Raw genomic sequence first — 18,813 nt, 5'->3', positions numbered from 1 at the left:
ACACTCTCGCAGAAGAAAAACACATTGCACCACTATCATTACAATTAATCCCCGCTCGCTGCGCCTGCTGCTGCTGCCGGTCATGTTGGAACACGAGAGCCAGGTTTTAGAGAACAAACGGAGAATTATTTGCCCTTGTCGGTCAGCAAGCCTCCAAAGTGAAACCTTGGCATGTTTTACAACGTTCCTGACAAATCCTGTCATTCTGATTAGGCTTAATGGAATCGCGAAGCAGGCAGACTCGCAGAATCAACGCGGCGACTTCACAAAAAGAGCTGCTGATGTCTGTCGACCTCCTGATCTCCGTCTGCGTCTCTGGCTGCTGCTGCTGATGTAACAAAGCTAGCTGGCAGATTTACAGTGATTCAGTGTCGCGACAATAGCAGATACTTTGGAGCATCTGTTTGGAGCCTGTCCACATTAGAAAAACAACCATGTAGGTTGAATATGAAAGCAGCTTATTACGATCCACGTTTGATGTTAGAAGGCGACCTCCAGTGGCTGTAGTAAGTATTACAGCTGCAAAGGAGGAAGTGAGAAGTAGTATGAAGGGTAAGAAGTCTGTATGGGGAGGAGGTCAGGTTACGTATCTAACGTAGTGTGATAACATAGGTACACTCGTAGTGGAGGTTGCAGAAATAAAGCAGTACCTTACCTCACCAAACTGTACGACAAAATCTGGCCGTTTGTCAGCGGTACAGTCATGTTGTCGGAAATGAGGACATACATTTCGTTTTTGGGAGACGATGACAACTGACCTCTTGACTCTTTTGTTTAGATATGAGGATGTGGTCTATTTTCCCTGAGCAATCACTATCACTTCTCTTTTTCTGCTGTTATAATAGACGCGAGATACACAATGTGACATGACACTGACAGCTCGCGACAGCTGTCTGATGATTTATCCTGATAATCAAGTTGTGATTTCACTGTTAAATGTGGCACAACTAGAGAATACAGGCCTTGGTAACGGTTTGGATAACATCAAGTTGTTATGTTCAACATATTTCTTCTATTAGTGTATCAAGTGACTGTATCTTTGCAATAAAGGATGAAATACATTAAATACAGCTCGTAAAAAGTGCAAAGCTAATTTCAAGCAGGAGGGTTGGGCGATTGAATTGTCATATAATCCAGTCACGCATAATCAATGACATCAATTAGCGATCTGATCACAAGGGGGGCAGCGGGAGGAGGAGTGAGGGTGGGGGACGTTACATCAGCAGGCCAGTGACTTGTCAGCACAGACAACCAAGTCTTTGTTTGTGCCCAAGATAAATGTAACATGTTGTATTTGGGGTTATTGTGAGTTTTATCCATGTGCCAAAGGTGAGACTGAGGATATTACACGGCCGATCTGCACGCTATGTAAAAAATGTGCGTCAGTCGAGGACATGCAGACCATGTTTGACATGATTATCTTATCTTCAGTACGACAGACCAAATCATATCTGTAATCTGAAGCACAGAGCAAAGGGAACAGAGGTAATGAGAGTCAGTTCCATGGAAAATAGACAGTAAACTGGTTTGCTACTATGGATTTATGATTCATTCATCACTCAAGCTGACTAACAACAGACACATCTCTAAATACACAGTGGCCGCAGACTCGAGACATATTTTTGTAACATCTCAGCTGTGATTTCCTTATTATCAGCTTGAGTCTCGCTACTTCAATCATCAATATATGATCTGATCACCAATCAGTAAAAACCCAGCACATGATTACAGAAATTAACAGGATATGAACGCTGGCCTGTCCTACATGTTGGAACATCCACACAGCTGCCCCAGAGGAGGCTGATCTGGCAGCAGTCAGCACCACCTGGCACTTAAATGAAACATTTCTACCTTAAATTGTTCTCTTAACCTTTATGTCAGTTCCATTCTACCATTTCTTGAGTCATGTGCTGCTAGAAGCCGAGTAGAAAAGCACCAGCCTTCCTGTGCGTCTTACAACACGACACGGTGCAGCTAGGTAGGAGCCCCCCACCCCCACCCCCACCCACAGAACAGGAAGCTGAGTGGACATGGTTCAAGGGTTTCGTCTTGTAAAATCACTGCTCCCAGCATATCACATTGGATATAAAACTGGCGAGCATGTGTCGCAGTTTTGTGTGCGCACACACACACCTGTTTGGTTATGAATGTGTTCCCAGAGATGCTGGTGGCGCATGCGTTTGTGAAGAGAAAAGGAGTACATACACTGTTTAGACACTTGTGAGTGTGCGAGATCACAACGTGTGGTGGCAACGTTCCCAAACCCTCTGTGTGTGACGCTGCTCTGATATGTAGTCATCTGCTTCACTGTGTTTGGCCGGGAACCTACAGGGGCCTGTCAGGACATCTGGTCTCTCTTGGACTCAGTGACTCTAAATTTCTTCCTCATTTTGGATCTTGCTATTCCCCCCCCCCGATCTGGCAGAGCTGGGTTGCGTATTTTGTTAATATCACCTAACTAAATCTGCAAAACGGCAGCCTTCCTCCTCGTCATTAAGTCTCTACAGAACCTATACATCAGACTAGATCATAAATATCCTGTTCACGGTTATCTCATCTTGCAGATGTCGGTGATCAACAGATCCCCTCCCCCCGGCTGCATCTATCAATAAACTGATTCAATAAGCATTATAGTGTTGCACAGGACACAACACAAAGACTCCCAGAGGCCTGCTTCACATCCTAATTGTATGGTGGGATGGATATGTATGAATCCACCGGATGTGTATGTGAAGAAACAGGCCCCCTCGAGATTTGATTTCACATGCATCACATTCAGTATCTCGGGGACAAAATTTGATTTGGTATCAATCGGATTTAATTAGTCTGGAATAATGACTTTGGAGGACACATTGACAAGCCCATCACGAAATTAAGTCTCATGGAAGGGTGGTGTCTGCACGGGCAATGTGTACGTGATTTCAGCCAGCAGGGCTTCAGTGATGTGACACGAATCAGTACATCTGCAGCAGCAGATGGAGGGCTTTTAGAAAGAGAGGGAGAGAGACGGACAGGCAAGCAGACAGAGAGAAAGAATAATAACCACCAGTGGCTGCCGAGTTTGATTATACACATTATACCCCTTTCTTTGCCAAAGACACATCTGCACAAATCAAAGAAGGCCATTCATCACTGGAGACTGAACTGCACGCCAGCAGAGGACTATAGGACGAGTCAGAGAGGGTCTGCGGAGGTGAAGGAAAAAGAAACGGCACAGGACAAAGAAGCAACTACATACCACAGAGAGGTTCTGATAATACCTTGACCTGCTCAAATAGGTACGATTTCTTTTTCCGCTTGCCAGTTTGACCGAGGCGCTGTGAGTCATTCACTCCTTTCTAAGAGTGTTTACCTCAGTTACACCTTCTCACCGGATGCCTGAATACAAAAGCTTGGCCAAAGCAAAAATCATCCATTTACTAGAGCTTGTCGAGAATCATATCTCTGTATTTTTTTTAGGCTGACTGACATTCTGTAAAATTCTTAGTCGAGCGCCGTGTCTTCCTCCGTGTTACGGGTCAACTTTTGAGAGAGCGTGGACAGCATGGGAGAAGGAGAGATGGCCAAACTTGCACAGCTTCATGGACAAAAACAGTTTTAAAGCAACATTACTTTACCGATGTAAACGGTGTTGTCTCATCTTATATCTCGTCTGAAAATACACTGATACACCTTAAAAATTAAATATACTGTCCAGTCCTACTGTGTTCGTAGAGGTCACCAGATAACTTGTTATGCTCAGGTGCCAATCCATTTTTCAAAAGAGGATGTCAGGCTTTTCAATCACCCAATCTTACCTTTAACCTTAGAGATATGCTTAGAAAACTAGTGGCAAGGCCACAACTTGAAGTCATTTCTGTCTCTCTCTGCACACATTTAAACTCCACCGTCTATCAGGAATGACTCAGCCCAAGTCTTTCCATATGTGATTAAAAATATACCTGTAAAGCTGATATCCGGGCCACGATTTCTGCATGAAGTCGCCCCACTAACAAAGTTCTGAGTGGTGAGGGGATGTCTAGACCAAGCGGTAAAAAGCAATTCCTGAAACTCAGCGATGACACTCGCTCGTAGGCAAATATTCCATCCCTGCCTGATGGAAAGGTAACCTCAAAGGAGGCACCGTGGAAATTGGGGGTCTCAGGTTTGGAGGGCAAGAGGGATGAAATTGCCCCAAAGTGGATCCAGATGGTTATCTTTTCCTCTCTCTTTCTTTAGTCCCCCACTCATCACTCCATCATTCTCTCTCCATTTTGTTTTTTTTTTCCCCCTTTTCAGTGAACTACAAACCCGGTGATTACTCCAGTTAGGAATGAGCCAAAGCAAACACGAGGAGACAGAGCTGTGGTCTACCAAATAAAGACCAGGCTCGCAGTTCAAAGCAGAACTGTACTCGGGTTGAAGCATCCTCGGGGCTCAGCCGCTTCATGTTTGTGATCAGGGCGGCTTCGATCATTAATACCAGGATTCATACACCTTTTCCACAGTCGAATTCGAGCACTTCTCTAAACATCTTCAAGGCACATTTCAAGCTTTCCCAGCACCTCAGGACAGTAAGACAAAGCAATTTGGTATTAAAACCTGCATTTCTATTTGAACTAAGTGACCTGTATTTATTTATTTAGTCACTGAAAATCGACAGAAATGATAAGCCTTGAACAAAAAACTAATAACACAGTAGAGAAGATGACAGATGTGAACAATTCAAGCACTTTGCTCGGGCGTAAAGAGCACAGGAGCCGAAAAGATAAAGAGAAAGAGACGACGGAGGAGTGGTTGAGCTCTGTCGACTGTGTGAATTAAAGAGCAGTGAGAAAGAAAGAAAAAAAAAACAAAACAGCCAAATCATGAGATCAGAAGCTGGCTGGTAGTTCGTTTCAACATCCGCCCTGTGGGACGCAGGCCTAAACTGATTCTGTAGGCTATTAGTCCGCCTAATAAATCATCATTTAAACACGCTTTATACCGTCAACCCACACTGATCTCGGTGCAGTATTACAGCCACCACCTTTACTTCAGCCACGAAGTTCGTCATAGTAATTTGCTGATTACTATGATCTCCCTCTGGGTCCCTGAGCTGTCAGAGGGCTGGGACATGTCAAGCATCGTTTCTACAGGGTGCAGATGCCAACTCTTTGTCACGTTGTTCAAAGGAAAGAAAAAAAAAAAATAAGGGGAACACCGGTGGGAGGAGCGGCTGAACTGTGCGTCCTGGGTGAATTATAGAGCACCGGGACAGAATAACTCCATCATGAGATCAGGAGAGGTTGTGTGTGTTTAAGCGTCCACCCTGAGGGGGAGCAGGGGAGTAATGGAGCTGAGGATTCAGATAATGAGACCGTGCGACTGCAGGCTCATATGCGTGGAAATAAATACATGTAAACGCCATGAAACACAAGCGTATTCCTCTGATTCTGCAGCACTATAATGCAGTACATGCAAATTCATTGATTCTAACAAAAACACACAAAAATACAAGAAGCTTAACTTTGTTTTCTTACTGGATATGCAAACAAAAACATTCCCTCATGCATTCAGCTGCTATGAGCCATCTTTCTTTTCAATACACAGACACACATATATAAACACACACACACACACACACACACACACACACACACACACCTCAGGGCAGAGCTTTGTGTGTATTGGCTCTACATCTATCATTGGGTTCCTCATCAACAGGTCCATCAACTATGTAGGCAAAATTTAACTGTCAGATCATATCTCACCTGTGTCCTGCACTAACAGGTCTCTCTTTAGAGTGCTCTAACAACTGTCCTGTGCTCTGTCTCGTCCATTTAAGAAAACATTACTGACATGGCTACGTTGGTTACTTATATAGGTGTAGAGCTTAAATCAGGCCCCAAAAAATCAAGCCCCACCCGACCTGAGCCTGTGCACGTTGTGTCCGAGCCCGACACATTAACACTAATTATGAGCCCGAGCCCGACTGAAACCCAGCATTTTTTTTTAATACATAGGCTGTTATAACTGATGTTCTCAACTACAATTCCAAGTTGTTTGAACTACAGAAATCTGTTGAGAATTATCCTAATGAATAATGCAACAAGTAAAAATATATTTTTGATATTTTCTTGCACCTTGGAGAGTGATGTCATGTATGTGACAAGTCACGTTTTCATCACGAGGACAAGTCACGTGTCAGACAACGCAGTGACACAAGCGTAAACAACAATGGAGGGAGAAGAGAGATGCATGTTTTCTAGCTGGAAATACGGTCATTATTTTGAGTTTTTTTAACAACACACACACACACACACACACACACACACATACACACACAAATGTTTGATCAAGGGCCCAGCCCGGCCCGGCCTGTGGATAGTGGCGTGACATTTCAACTTGGGCTCAGGCTCAGGCAGAGAATCTAAACTCTATACGTGTGTTTGTCCAGATGCACATTTGAATCTGACTTTGATTTTATGCTGCAATTGCTGCATCGAGTCTTGTTTTGTAAAGAATAACAGATTGTTGGTTTCATTCCCTGAGTGATATTAAATCTTCTTTAGAAAGACAGACTACTTGGTACTGCTTGATATCTGCCATATTTTCCAAATGTACCACATGTCGCTAACACTATAACATTGTCAAAACTCTAAAATAATTCTTCTAAAACATTATGAGGGAAATCTTGGGGGAAGCCTCCAATATCAAGTGTCTTCAACACATTTAGACTGACAGTAAATTAGGATCATGGATGCTAATGTGCTTGTATACAAACGGCAGTTTTGTTTTTTTTTTGGTGTTAGTCTGAATTTTTCTTTTAAGTAAGAAAACAATAAGATCTAATGACATGAAGGATGAGTCTCGTGTGCTTTGAGCTTCGTGTGCGTGCTTACGTGTTTGAACATATCAAAAGCAGCCGGGCCAATAGATCAACGTTTCTCATCTAAAAAGAGAAGTGTCAAGTTTTTAACTCATCCCAGCTTCAACTTCAGACGACAACAAAGGAAGACCTCGATGGGATCCATGTGTGTGAAGGCAGAAATCTCTCTCTCTCAGACACACACACACACACACTTTTAATTGTGTGCTTACTTAATCGCACTTTTGAAACTGCACTTTGCAAACACGAGTCCATCAAAGAGCAACATAAACTTTTGGAACACAACATCAGAGACAGTGAAGATGATGGAAAGTGGCCATATTTTAAAAGGAAGCCTTGAGTTTCTTTGAGTCTCAGACAGCTGAGTGTCACGTTAAAACATACAAACACTGAACACCTCACCGCCCGGAGAGATCAGGAGGAATAGCGTCACCTCAGGGAAAATGTGTGTGCAGAAAATGATTAATCCGTCCACATCTAGTCGAGATAAATCTGAGCACATCCACAAAAACATCAGCTGTTTGACACGTGAGGGCTGGAAGTCCGTCTGGAAGGCGGACATACTGATGACAACTTCAAGTGTTGCCTGAAAGGTTGTTATTTTTGTCCAACCTGTGCTTTTAGCTTAAACGACTGCACCATTAACTGATTATTCGGCTGATAAAAAATTAGCCGCCAACCATTCTGACGATCTAAATCAATGAAAATTGTCCGAAAATGTACCTAAATAGTAAACTGCAAACCTTAAATCAGTAGCAAAGTGCATTTAACGATTAAGAGCAAACAACTGACCACAACCATAATGGGATTAAAGCACTGCGGAGGAGAAAAACATGGGAGAGAGAGTGAGAGCATGCTGTGAACAGAAGTTCAGCACTTAGACAGAAAATGTCCTCGAGCACAAGTTTTATTGTGAAGTAGCAGCAGGAAGTCTTAAAGAAAGTAATTGGCCATAGCTGAGCATAGATTAGTCAGATAACTGAGGTTAGAAAGCGGTCTGAATGTAGATTTGGACGTGTTTTTTTTTTTTTTTTGGGTGGGGGGGGTTTAGAGCTGCAGGAGAAGTTTGAAACTCAAACCAAAATGAGCCTCAACTTCTCCTGTTTGTTTGACCAGTTACTGAAAAGGGAGAGAGGCAGACGTTTGAGACTTACTGATAAATGCGACGCGTTTTTTCTTCATCCGTCAAGGCTTTTTACTCTTTCAACTTTGAAGAATTTTTCAAGGCCCGTGGTAACCTCCTCTAACAGAATTCAGGTAAAGATAAATGCCGGAACGTTTCTATAAATCACATTGACACTGTAATTAAGAAAGAGAGTTAGATCTATGAGGAGAGCGCCTCGGGCTCAAGGCTCTTATCTCTTTTTGATTGTTATCAACTCCATCTCCAAGTTGAGGAAATTGGATATTAGAGAAGCACAACACTGGCAAAACTGTCCTCAGGTTCACATGAACAATCGGTTTGACTCTCTTCATGATCTTTGCCACCAATGTCTTTCTTAAAATGTGCCTCTGAGCTGCAGAAATAATGTGGCGGCTATAATCGGATTCAGCACTTAAGGCATTTACATTTTTCTAAAGGAGGGTTCAGCCCTTATAAGTGGAGAAGCATGAGAGGCAGCGGGATCTGGCACGCAGCCATCACAGTATCAGATGGAGGGAAGGTGAAGAATATGGCACATTTCTTTAAAAATCCTCTGAACTTCTAACATCACTGGTCTTCGAGCCCACTGAAAAAACAGCCATCGATTATTGTATTTTGTCTTTCAAGCCCCTTTTACAGACTATGCAGAAGGGAGGGTCTGCTAGATGATTCAAAAGTGCTAGTCAGCACCAGAACTAGTGGGTTATAGGAATGTTAATGATTAAACATTCATCGATGCCCTGCAGTTCAGGATTTAACCAATAAAAAAATCAGAAGGGACACAAATACATCAGAAAACATCTTGTTAATTGAAATACAAGTGAGGCACAAGATATACAAAACAAACTACTATTATTACATTTTACGAATTTGGTTTGTGCTGGACTTGGTTGGTCTGGTTGGGCTCATTTAGCATCAAACACAGATCATGTCAGTGGTTAAAATGGTTCTCTAATGGAAAAACAAAAACAAAAAAAAACATACCGAATGTATTAATCCTCATTAAACGATCGCTGATTGATTAGAATTGCCTACAATTTGCACCTCTAGTCAGTTAAAGTGATTATTTTAATAGCGTACTAATCAAATGTTCATCCATTACTAATATCACTGCGTTCATGTTGAATGCTGTTACATTACCTCGAAAACTGTTTTCAGTAAACGTCATTGTTATCTTCTATGCTGTCAGTGTGCTGTGTTGTTACTGGACAGCAACAAGCGCTGCATATTACAGCAACATTTAGAGCAGGATTTGTTTATTGAGCCAGTTATTGAGCCGTTTTAAGGGTACAGTTGTGTTTAATTTTAACAGTTTTAACAAGTTATATTACATTTTGATTATCAGGGAGATTATTCATCAGGAACATCCCTACATGTTGACTTTTGTTTACCTTTTGACATCCTACTCTGATATGCGATATGAACTGTATATTACTGTATATTATTGTTCCACAGGGCCGATGTGAATGTTTATGTGCCTCTCACTTTACTCTCTGTCTTTTCCGCTTTGTGTTCCGCTCATTTTTTTTTTTTTCTCCAGACAGACAGAAACTGGGTTTGTTTTTTTGGGGGGCAAATCTGCTATTCTTAGCATGCAGATTGTGCTCCAGTAATGTGATCTGAGGCTCAATATCAGACACCTTGTCTCACATCACGAGGTGTCTGAAACTGTTAACTGTCTAAACTGCTCTCTTTCTCACACACACACACACACACACACACACAGGGAAGGGAAAAAGAAAGCGAGGGAAGTTTTCTGTTTACAGCCGCGACGTAAAACTCAATTACACAGCCAATTGAGAATGTTGCTCAGATTTGCGTGATGTGTTCCTGACCTAAATAATCGCTGTTCCCAGTCAGGCCTCAACAACTGCACACACACACACACACACACACACACACACACACACACACACACACTCACTCACTCACTCAGTTGACAAACAAGGAAAACAGTACACACACACACACACACACACATCTGGACCTCTGCTTCTCTCATTTAAATTTGCTGACTGTTTTCCTGCGCGGGTCCCCGGTGTTTGCTGCCCCCGGACCCCTCCGATGAGGTGAGGTAAGATTTTGGAGCCGCAGTATTATTATGCCATCTGGATATACATTTACACATGCGCACTCATGCGCACACATACAGATATACTCTTGTCATAACCCACACTGACAAACACCTGGACCTGGTTACTGGACTCAGAGGGGAAGTTGAATACCGTGTGGATGCCTGTGTGTGTGAGTGTGTGTGTGTGTGTGTGTGTGTGTGTGTGTGTGTGTGTGTGTGTGTGTGTAAAGGGGGTGGTGTATGGGGAATACTGGTCTGTAGGTTATTCAGCGCTGGAGGCTGTGTTGAGGTTCATTTTAATTTTTTTTTTCTTCCTAGCTTTCTGAGCCCTTGAAGACGGGGGCTCACTTCACCAAGTCTCAAAAATTAAAAGGTAGGTCACTGCTGCTTCAGTGTGTGGACCCTTCCTCCCACATACGCAGAATCCAGACAGACAGGGTTTTAAAACGTGGGTTTTACTTCTGTCAATAAAAGGACCTCAGGAGGAGAGTCTGTGATAATATTTGTACAATTATTCATTTAAAAACACAGTTGAAGACCAGAATTTTGGAGCTAAACTGAGGTTTCCTTTATACATCTGGATCTGAACTGAATGTGGCAGGAATTAAAGTAGCCAAATAACATCATGTATGGAGGTTTGTCATGTGTTAGAGCTCAATAATGTCAAACATCCAGCTGTTGATTATTTTATGACCTTCAGTGCTCAAACTCATCAGAGCTTCCTCAAAGTAAACACCAATTGAAATCAAATCTTACGTAGACTAATCTTTGCTCACTTTGGCGACATTTCCCGAATGCAATAACAGGATTAAGTTTAATGCTTTTTAAATTGAATTATGTTTACACAGCCCTGAGCCCATGACTGATTATCCTAATTAAAGTGGATGTATTTTAGTAAACTGTCTGTGAAGGGAACTTTCTTTGATTGTTCAGACAGAGCGATGTGGGACTGACAGAAACAATGCTACATGTTGGGCTGGACTTTGCTTCTAAAGAAACGATGAAGGCGAAGAAATATCTGAAGGCAAAGATGATGTAAACATGCTGATAAAGTTACAGGCAGTGGCTGTAAAAGTAGACACACAAGGAACAACACCACACAAAAAACAAAACAAAAAAAAAACAGCAGCCAAACAGGGATCCAGACTAACTGTCCACACTGGTTGTGCTGGTGAGCCCAACTTTAAAGAAGGTGCCCCACTGATAACTTCTAAAGGCTTCATATAAATGATTGTAAACAGGAAAAAGATGTGAATCTTCATTTAAATCGCAGGGAACAAGATAATCCAACAAGCTGTATTCTTTAAGGAGGATAAACATCCACATTCTAGGGGCACTGGTAAAGGGAAGAAGTAGCCTAGAAAACTATATTTGTATTCGTTCTGTACTTACAAACTGTCGCCTCCTGACGTACAATGCTGCAGTAAAACTGTTTATCCCGCTTCCATCATTTTGTGACGTACTTGTCTTTCTTACGTTAGCCTCGCGCTTCAGTCTCGCGCCGTAAACAAGTCGATCGCACGTGCGGCGCGCTGTCAACACCTTACAAACAGAGACACACACACACACACACACACACACACACACAGAAACCGGCTTGTCACACTTCCCAGGTAACACCACGGCGACGGAAAGCGTCACACCAGGTGAGCTCGTCAGGTGTACTCACCGTGCGACGCCGTCTCGTCTCGATGGAGAGGACAAAAAAGTTGTTGCACTCGGTGTCGTTACTCCGCGTACGGATGAGAGTCTGCTTCCAAAGCGGAGCCGAAGCCTTTCTCCTCCTCCTCCTCCTCCTCCTCCTCTCTCTCTCTTTCTCTCTCTCTCTCGCTCGCTCGCACACTCACTCTCTCTCTCACACACACACACACACACACACACACACACACACATATTGGTCTCACACACATGAAAACCTCTCCTCTCCTAAAATCCACTCAGGACTATGAGAGGTGATTAATGCCACAGAGAGAGGTTGAGCATTAGCAGGACAGAAGTGACTGAGTGGAGTCCAGTAGATAATAAGCAACTAACAAAGCATCTTCCTCACTGATCACCACAAATTCACTAGTAACCTGGAAGTGGAACAAACAAGAGTAAAACTGAATAGTTGTGAAAAGTAGATGAACCCAAGTAACATCATGTGAGTGGTGAATCTTGTCTGTTCTCGCCTTCACAGGGTGTTCCCTTTCCATTCCCAATCATGGCACATCACCTGTTACCAATGTACCTCTTTACCTGTGGGATGTGGTAAACATTACATCTATTATCTTTGTGTTGTTTTTTTTAATTAGGTTTTGATGCTGACAGAGGAGGTGGGGAGTATGAACTGTAAAGCAGACAGGAAGTTAGCCAAGTTGCTAATAACATCTTTTACTGACCAGAGGGTTTCATAAGACTGATCTCTTCTTTCCTGCTATATTTTTAAAACCATACAAATCCCAGTTATCTGTGTCGGGTTTGATGTTGGTGTGTGTGGTGGGCGGATCTGTGGGAGCATTTGGTTTGCTAATTTGTCCGCAGTTAAAACATTTCAATAACAATACAAAAAATGTCTTCATTTGCAGTGCATCAGTTTGCAAGTGTGAGATAGTTTGTTATTGCAGGAAAACCAGAACGATGTGGACGTGTCGAGTGTTGGAAAGAGAGAAAGATGTTTGACCCGGATCGCCTCTTAATGGTTCTCACACACTCTTTCTCCCCTTGGCGTCACTCGCGTCCTCGTTCCACCAACAGCGTGCTCTCCTCTCTCACCTTTCCGTCTCTGTCTGTCTGCGTCTCCTTTGACCTCTCTCAGCGTGGTGGAGCCACGCGTTGAAAAACTGCATTTCACACCGCTTATGTCAGGCCCGTCTGCTGCCGTGTGGTTTCTCAAGCAATAATACGGGAAGTTTAGTGAGGCAAGATAGTGTTACACTGACAGCCAATATGAAGAAACACAGGACTTTCCTCTTGGGTGTTTAAAAATCACGTCATTTATTAGACAAGTCATGAACGCGAAATGTTTCAGGTGTAGTTTGTAGGTGAGAACTAAGCTTTTTTTTTTTTCTTTTTACCATGTTTGTTTACAGCTGTACACCACAATCATCCACTTTTGACCCACACTGTAAAAACCCAGCTGTCTGTCTTGACAACTACCCAAACTGAATATGATTTGTCAATTACTCTTGTACAATTTAAATCAAATATCACCAAATCAATAGGTTTGGACAGTTTATGGAGTGAGAAAATAAAAACACAGAAGAAACTACCCCCTCATTTGTTCCCTGCACCGATCCCTGAAAAGCAAAAAAACAGTTTTACCCCAAAAGTTAAATACATATTGTCAGATAAGATATCTTTTCCCTCTATAAACACAATAAAATATACAGTTACCTACACAGGAAGTGTTCATGTTTGACCTTATTTACCTGCTTGACAGAGCTCGTGACTTTTGGGAAACATATGGAGGATCGAACCAACCAGAATTTAATTCAATCAATACAATACAAATTAAAAACAAAAACGATGCTCAGTAAATAAAAATATGAATATGAGTCATAAAACTGTTTGGCACACAAGACATATTTCTGTCAATGCTATGCACTTTTTGAGAGAAATACATAAATATACATAATAATGGCTTCATATGTAGTTTAACATTTATTTATTCATTTATTTCATATGCATATTTATTTATTTATGTTGTATTTATGGCCAATTCTTTCCTCCATAAAAATCCCAAGTGCCTCACTGTTCTACATTGACACAACTATATGTGACCTTTTGTTTTAGAAACCAGTAACATGTTTACCAATGTCGCACAGAAAAAAAAAAAAGCATAGAATTCATTTAAAACAGACAGAAAAAAGGTCAAATAGTTCTAAGAACATAACAGATTTGAGCATCACTGCTGACATCCAGCTCCCAAGTATTAAAACAACTAGAGTGACAAAATGTTTGACAGAGATTAGATGTTTCACAACGACCAAATACAACAAAACAGTTTGGCAAAAGATGGATAAAACTCTCTCGATCTTGTGTTAAAAGCTGCTGATCAGATTGTCAGATGGAATAACAGATACACAAACATGAACCCCTGCTTTGAAACAAATTATATCCTCCCCTCTCTGTGATCATGGCTATCAATGTATATTTTTTGGTATTGTGTCATTGTAATGTTGCGTGATTTACGCTGACGTACAGCGGTAATTAAATGTGACAGAGAAACTCAATATTAAACTCTGGATGAAGATATAAAGGACAAGGATCAAACAATCCTACTGCAGCATTTGGCAGAAAAACTGTTCTAATTTTGGACGGATGAGCAAATAAGATGAGTGTTTATTCTAGCAAAAATATGCCAAAACTGAAAACAGTAATCAGTTATTAGTTTGCAGCTTATAGTAGAAACAATGCTAAATGTTTTACTAGACGTCTGGTTCCCTGGACATGGCAGTGTTACCCTTTAACCTGACATGCCACCACTACGCTTGCACCAGTATTGCTTGAGTTTTGTAACTGCTATGAAGAGACGTTCCCCCATCCACCGACCCAGAGAGAATGTATGGCTATAAAAGCTGTGAGGGAAGTCCAAAAGATTTAAATCTTCAGTGTGTGAGCGTGTTTCTTGCAGAGAGGTTTGTCTTTCTTGGAGAAGAAGGTCTGGCCTTCCAGCGTGGTGCAGCACACCTGAGGAGCAACACACACACACACACACACACACACACACACACACACACACACACACACACACACACACAAACAAAGAATGGTTACTTAACTTAAGTTCTCCATGATACTTAAAACTCTTAAACAGCATATTTTAAAGCTGCATTGTGTAAGAAAATGGCATTTTGTGCAATTTGGCGCCCCCCACAGTTTCTGAGTGCAACACCACTGACATAAACACAATTCCTGAACTTGTATTCTCGTACGTAACGCCGTGATTCTGCCCTCTCTCTGGAGTTATTTTATTGTTAAAAGCTGCTTTAAGTTATTACACTGGTAAAGGTGAGAGAGTACTTGAGTAAAAGTATCTGATATTAAATGTACTTGAGTATCAAATGTCTTAAAAGGACTTAGATATCAAAAGCACAAGTAAAGGTAAAATATATATGTACACGTGTGTAGATACTGTATATTATGAGCACATTGAATATCCAGCATTTCGCTGATCATCAGTGTTTTTTGTGTTTCTGTGTGCTTGTTTGTTTTAATTATCTGATTGTCTGTTTCATCTGAAAGCAGCTTTTTGCCCTAACAGTTAAAAGACATGCCGGTCAGACGGACCGAAGCCTCCTCCACTGATCACACTGTGAGCACACAGCGAGGCCTTCACTTACCGCACAGACAAAGCAGGTGTCGTGCCAGGTGTAACCAAGGGCCTCCAGGAACTTGTCTCCGGCCTCGACGGGGAACTCACAGCCGTGGCAGCCGGTCCCAAACAAACTGTAGAAGTCTTTAATACGGACAGAACAACATGACGTACGTATGAAAGAAACAACACATTTTGAGCATCTTGATTGAGACATCACTCATCAGCCCTGTCAGCATGATCACCGCGTTCATCATCACTCACCTCGTTCACAGTACGGCTCTCCGTCCTCCAGGTGGAAGGTGTTGTTTCTGATTGGCTGCTGACAGGAGGCGCAGAGAAAGCAGTAGACATGCCACGTCTGTTTGAGGGCGTTTATCACCTCCTGCAGGGGCAGATGCAAATGATGTGGTTAGTCGGAGGCATCACGCATAAATCATAATTGGGAGCACTGATGTGTGTGTGTGTGTGTGTGTGTGTGTGTGTGTGTGTGTGTGTGTGTGTGTGTGGACAGTAACTGGAACGTTAATAAACAGACTTTTACTTATTGGGTTGTTATTTTAAACACAGCTTTCCATGAAATTCAAATAAAAATCACTTCTTTCAACCCGTGTTTTATCAGAACGGATAAATATGTGTCAGGAATCCACAGCCTCTCCTCCAGTCCGTCCTGTTTCTCACATCACATTTGAATACAAACTTTTTTCTCTCTCTCTCTCTCTCTCTCTCTCTCTCTCCTGTGGGGCCACATGACACGGCTTAAAATAGACAACCGGCTTTCTTTCCCACCCTGAACACTGTGAGAACGAGACAGGACAAGGGGAATCAATGGAAAGTTGGTGGGCCGGGGTGAAAACGCGGGATCAGAGGAGAGGGAGTGAGAAAACAGGTTAATAAGAAGCCGTAAGCTGGTTGAAGATGTGTGAGAAATAGAGGGTTGAAAGGGATTGAGGCTAGAGAGGTTAGAACACGTGAGGGATGAATGTCAGAGCTGTTATGAGAGCAGAGATCTCAGCTTCCTGACCGCTGGGTTCACGCTACACCTGCGGCCTCAAGGCCTCTAAGCCTAATTCTCCTAACACCCGAACATGTACTGCATTCCTGAGTTTCACTGATGGCCACTAAAGAAAATCCTACATTGCATTTATCGTGCATGTCTGGGTTTGTAGCTGCAGTGTGGCTGAGACTCAGGGACATTTATTAGTTTCTCTATAATGTAATAGAGTTTCTCTTCACGAACAAAGTAAACAATTAAAATCCAGATTATAACGCATTAGTGCAAGTGTGGAGAGAGGCCAAGAAAAGAGTTTCCTCTGTTATTTATCCATGTTTGGCAGCTACTAGAATCTCAAAGCAATCTTATCCTTAATGCTGAGCTGTGGAAGTGATGTATATTGAGAGATAATTTTCAGGTTAAGGGAGCCAACGAATGACAAGGAGGGAGGAACAGAGGGAAGACTGAAGAGAAGCAGATCACATGCACATGTATACATCAGTGACAAGTCTAAAGGTTGGGTCAACCTCTGCTTTAAAGGATAAGTTCACCCAAATATGAAAATTCAATCACCGATAGAGAGTTTCTGCAGCATTCTCCTGAACAACTTAACAAACGTGAAATGGCTCCGTACATCTCATCCAGAATAACTCAAGTCTCCAGAAGCCCCAAGATCTGATTTGAAAGATGTTATTTTAAACCCCTCGACGTGCAGTCAAGCCTGTACGCCCACTTCAAAGAGGGACGTGCTAATGCTCTGAATTTAGCAGCTACAGTGAAGATTCAGGCTTAAAAACAGGCGTTAATAATACCTTTTCAAATTGAGGGGCCTCCAGAGACTTCGATCAATCCAGAAGAAGCAGTGTGGAGCCTTCTTTATTGTTGTTGTTTTACATTTTAACACAGACTCCATCTATTCTACTGCAGAATTTGTATTTTTGGGTGAACTTATTAACGCTCCTTCACAAATAGGATGTTTTTACAGTCATTAAATGTGGCTTATCTATAGCTTTAATATCTAAAGTATAATATCTCACATACGTACGCTGCTGCATGTCATCTTGTTCAAACAGCTGCTGAACCTCTTTACGTATCCAGTTGCCCTCTTCAAAGCCCTCACACCAAAGCATTAAGAACTACACTGACTCAGGGTTGATCTTGTTGCTGGTAGCCAGTCTTTAACAAACTGTAACCTAACATACACTGTACGTAATGTGAATTGCAAATTGTTAACTCTTTCCTGAGGACATATGAACCAAAAAAACATAACCATAAAACGAGAGCCAGAGACTGGTGTGTGTCACGGGTTTGCTGTGAATCCCACAGAGGAGGACGCTTATCGCTTTGTCCTCCAAACAACCACAGCCACACTCAGTGTCAAGGCCAGACGTACAGTAAGGTCGCGATACTAACTTCAAATCAAACGGCTGACACGGGGGCTTTCACATCGCAGAAATATGCTCTGAAGTTGTTCAGTCTGAACCGTCGAATTCAGTCCATTTGTTTGAATAATCGTCACAAACAGTGCTGTGCAGCCAGAAAACAGAGATAACACAGTCAACTCCCCAAAGTGTTCACCTCTGAGCGCGCGCACACACACACACACACACACACTGTACTGATCCATTTCACCTCACACCAACTCACCCCCAGTATCTTGTCCTGGCAGCGGCTGCAGGTCGGGGCGAAGAACTCCTCGTAGCAGTGTTCACAGTAGACGGATCCCTGCTCTTCCACAAAGCCGGTATCTGCCAGGGATGCTCGGCAGTGGGCGCAGTTAAATTCCTCCTTGTGCCATGATTTCCCCATAGCTACCAGAAATGGCCCCCTTTAAAAATACATAAATAAGCAGACACAGGATAAACGGAAATCAAATTGTGATTTTACCTGAAGTTACAAGATAATTCTGTACAGGCAGAAATGACACTGAAGGGTATATTTTCTACTGTATACTATGTCCAGAATAGTAAAAAATGCCGACTTCAGTCCAAACTTCCACTTCCGTCCTCTGCCTCCACTCAGGCAGCACCTCGGCTCCGTCCACTTAGATGATTAGGTGAAGTGGGAAAACAACAGGGACTAATTTACTCCACACAATAGCTGTTCTTATCTGATCTTATTCTGAGATTGACTCAAGCCTGGCAGCCATTAGCATGCGAGCTACCCTATCCTTGGTGTTATGTTATGTAAGGTGACACAAGTTGGGAGATAACGCTCGAGACAGGGCAGCCAGCTACTGGATGAGTAGAGAGGTGGAAGGACGAAGAGGAAGAGGAGGAGTAGTCCATCCAGAGGCGCTGATGTGTGCTGGAAACTTTTGGTAACACATCATTTTACAGTTCCAGTGGCAGCAGTGTAAACACAAACACTGCCTTGGTGCTTCCAGTGTGGACTGCTAACTACACGGCTAACCAAGCTCACAAGCTAATGGCCGCCACAGTTAGCAGCAGTTAGC

General features: G+C 42.5%; 2 protein-coding genes across 8 annotated transcripts in view; both read right to left on the bottom strand.

Annotated features, from left to right (window-relative positions):
- bmpr1ba (bone morphogenetic protein receptor, type IBa) overlaps nucleotides 1-11,888 on the bottom strand; it is a 72,660-nt gene extending 60,772 nt beyond the window's left edge. Inside the window, exons 1-2 of one of the 4 annotated variants that reach the window (XM_037098037.1) lie at nucleotides 11,738-11,884; nucleotides 11,461-11,610 (exon numbers count right to left, since the gene is read on the bottom strand). The gene's annotated coding sequence lies outside the window, so the exon portion shown is untranslated. Of the gene's footprint in view, nucleotides 1-11,460; nucleotides 11,611-11,737 lie in introns of those variants that run through there. The other 3 variants (XM_037098038.1, XM_037098033.1, XM_037098034.1) reach the window with 3 other exon arrangements.
- Nucleotides 11,889-13,020: 1,132 nt separating this feature from the next.
- The window catches only part of pdlim5a (PDZ and LIM domain 5a), a 63,486-nt gene continuing 57,693 nt past the window's right edge, over nucleotides 13,021-18,813 (bottom strand). For all 4 annotated transcript variants that reach the window (XM_037098014.1, XM_037098017.1, XM_037098015.1 and 1 more), the window contains 4 exons: nucleotides 18,006-18,186; nucleotides 15,629-15,749; nucleotides 15,393-15,508; nucleotides 13,021-14,739 (listed from right to left, as the gene is read on the bottom strand). In XM_037098014.1, coding sequence (XP_036953909.1) covers nucleotides 14,650-14,739; nucleotides 15,393-15,508; nucleotides 15,629-15,749; nucleotides 18,006-18,186 — 508 coding nt within the window. In that variant the 3' untranslated portion in view covers nucleotides 13,021-14,649. The remainder of the gene's footprint in view (nucleotides 14,740-15,392; nucleotides 15,509-15,628; nucleotides 15,750-18,005; nucleotides 18,187-18,813) is intronic.

This window comes from Acanthopagrus latus, chromosome 5 (genome assembly GCF_904848185.1).
Source record: "Acanthopagrus latus isolate v.2019 chromosome 5, fAcaLat1.1, whole genome shotgun sequence".
In the NCBI taxonomy this organism is placed as follows: domain Eukaryota; kingdom Metazoa; phylum Chordata; class Actinopteri; order Spariformes; family Sparidae; genus Acanthopagrus; species Acanthopagrus latus.
This window is presented reverse-complemented; position numbering and strand designations above follow the sequence as displayed.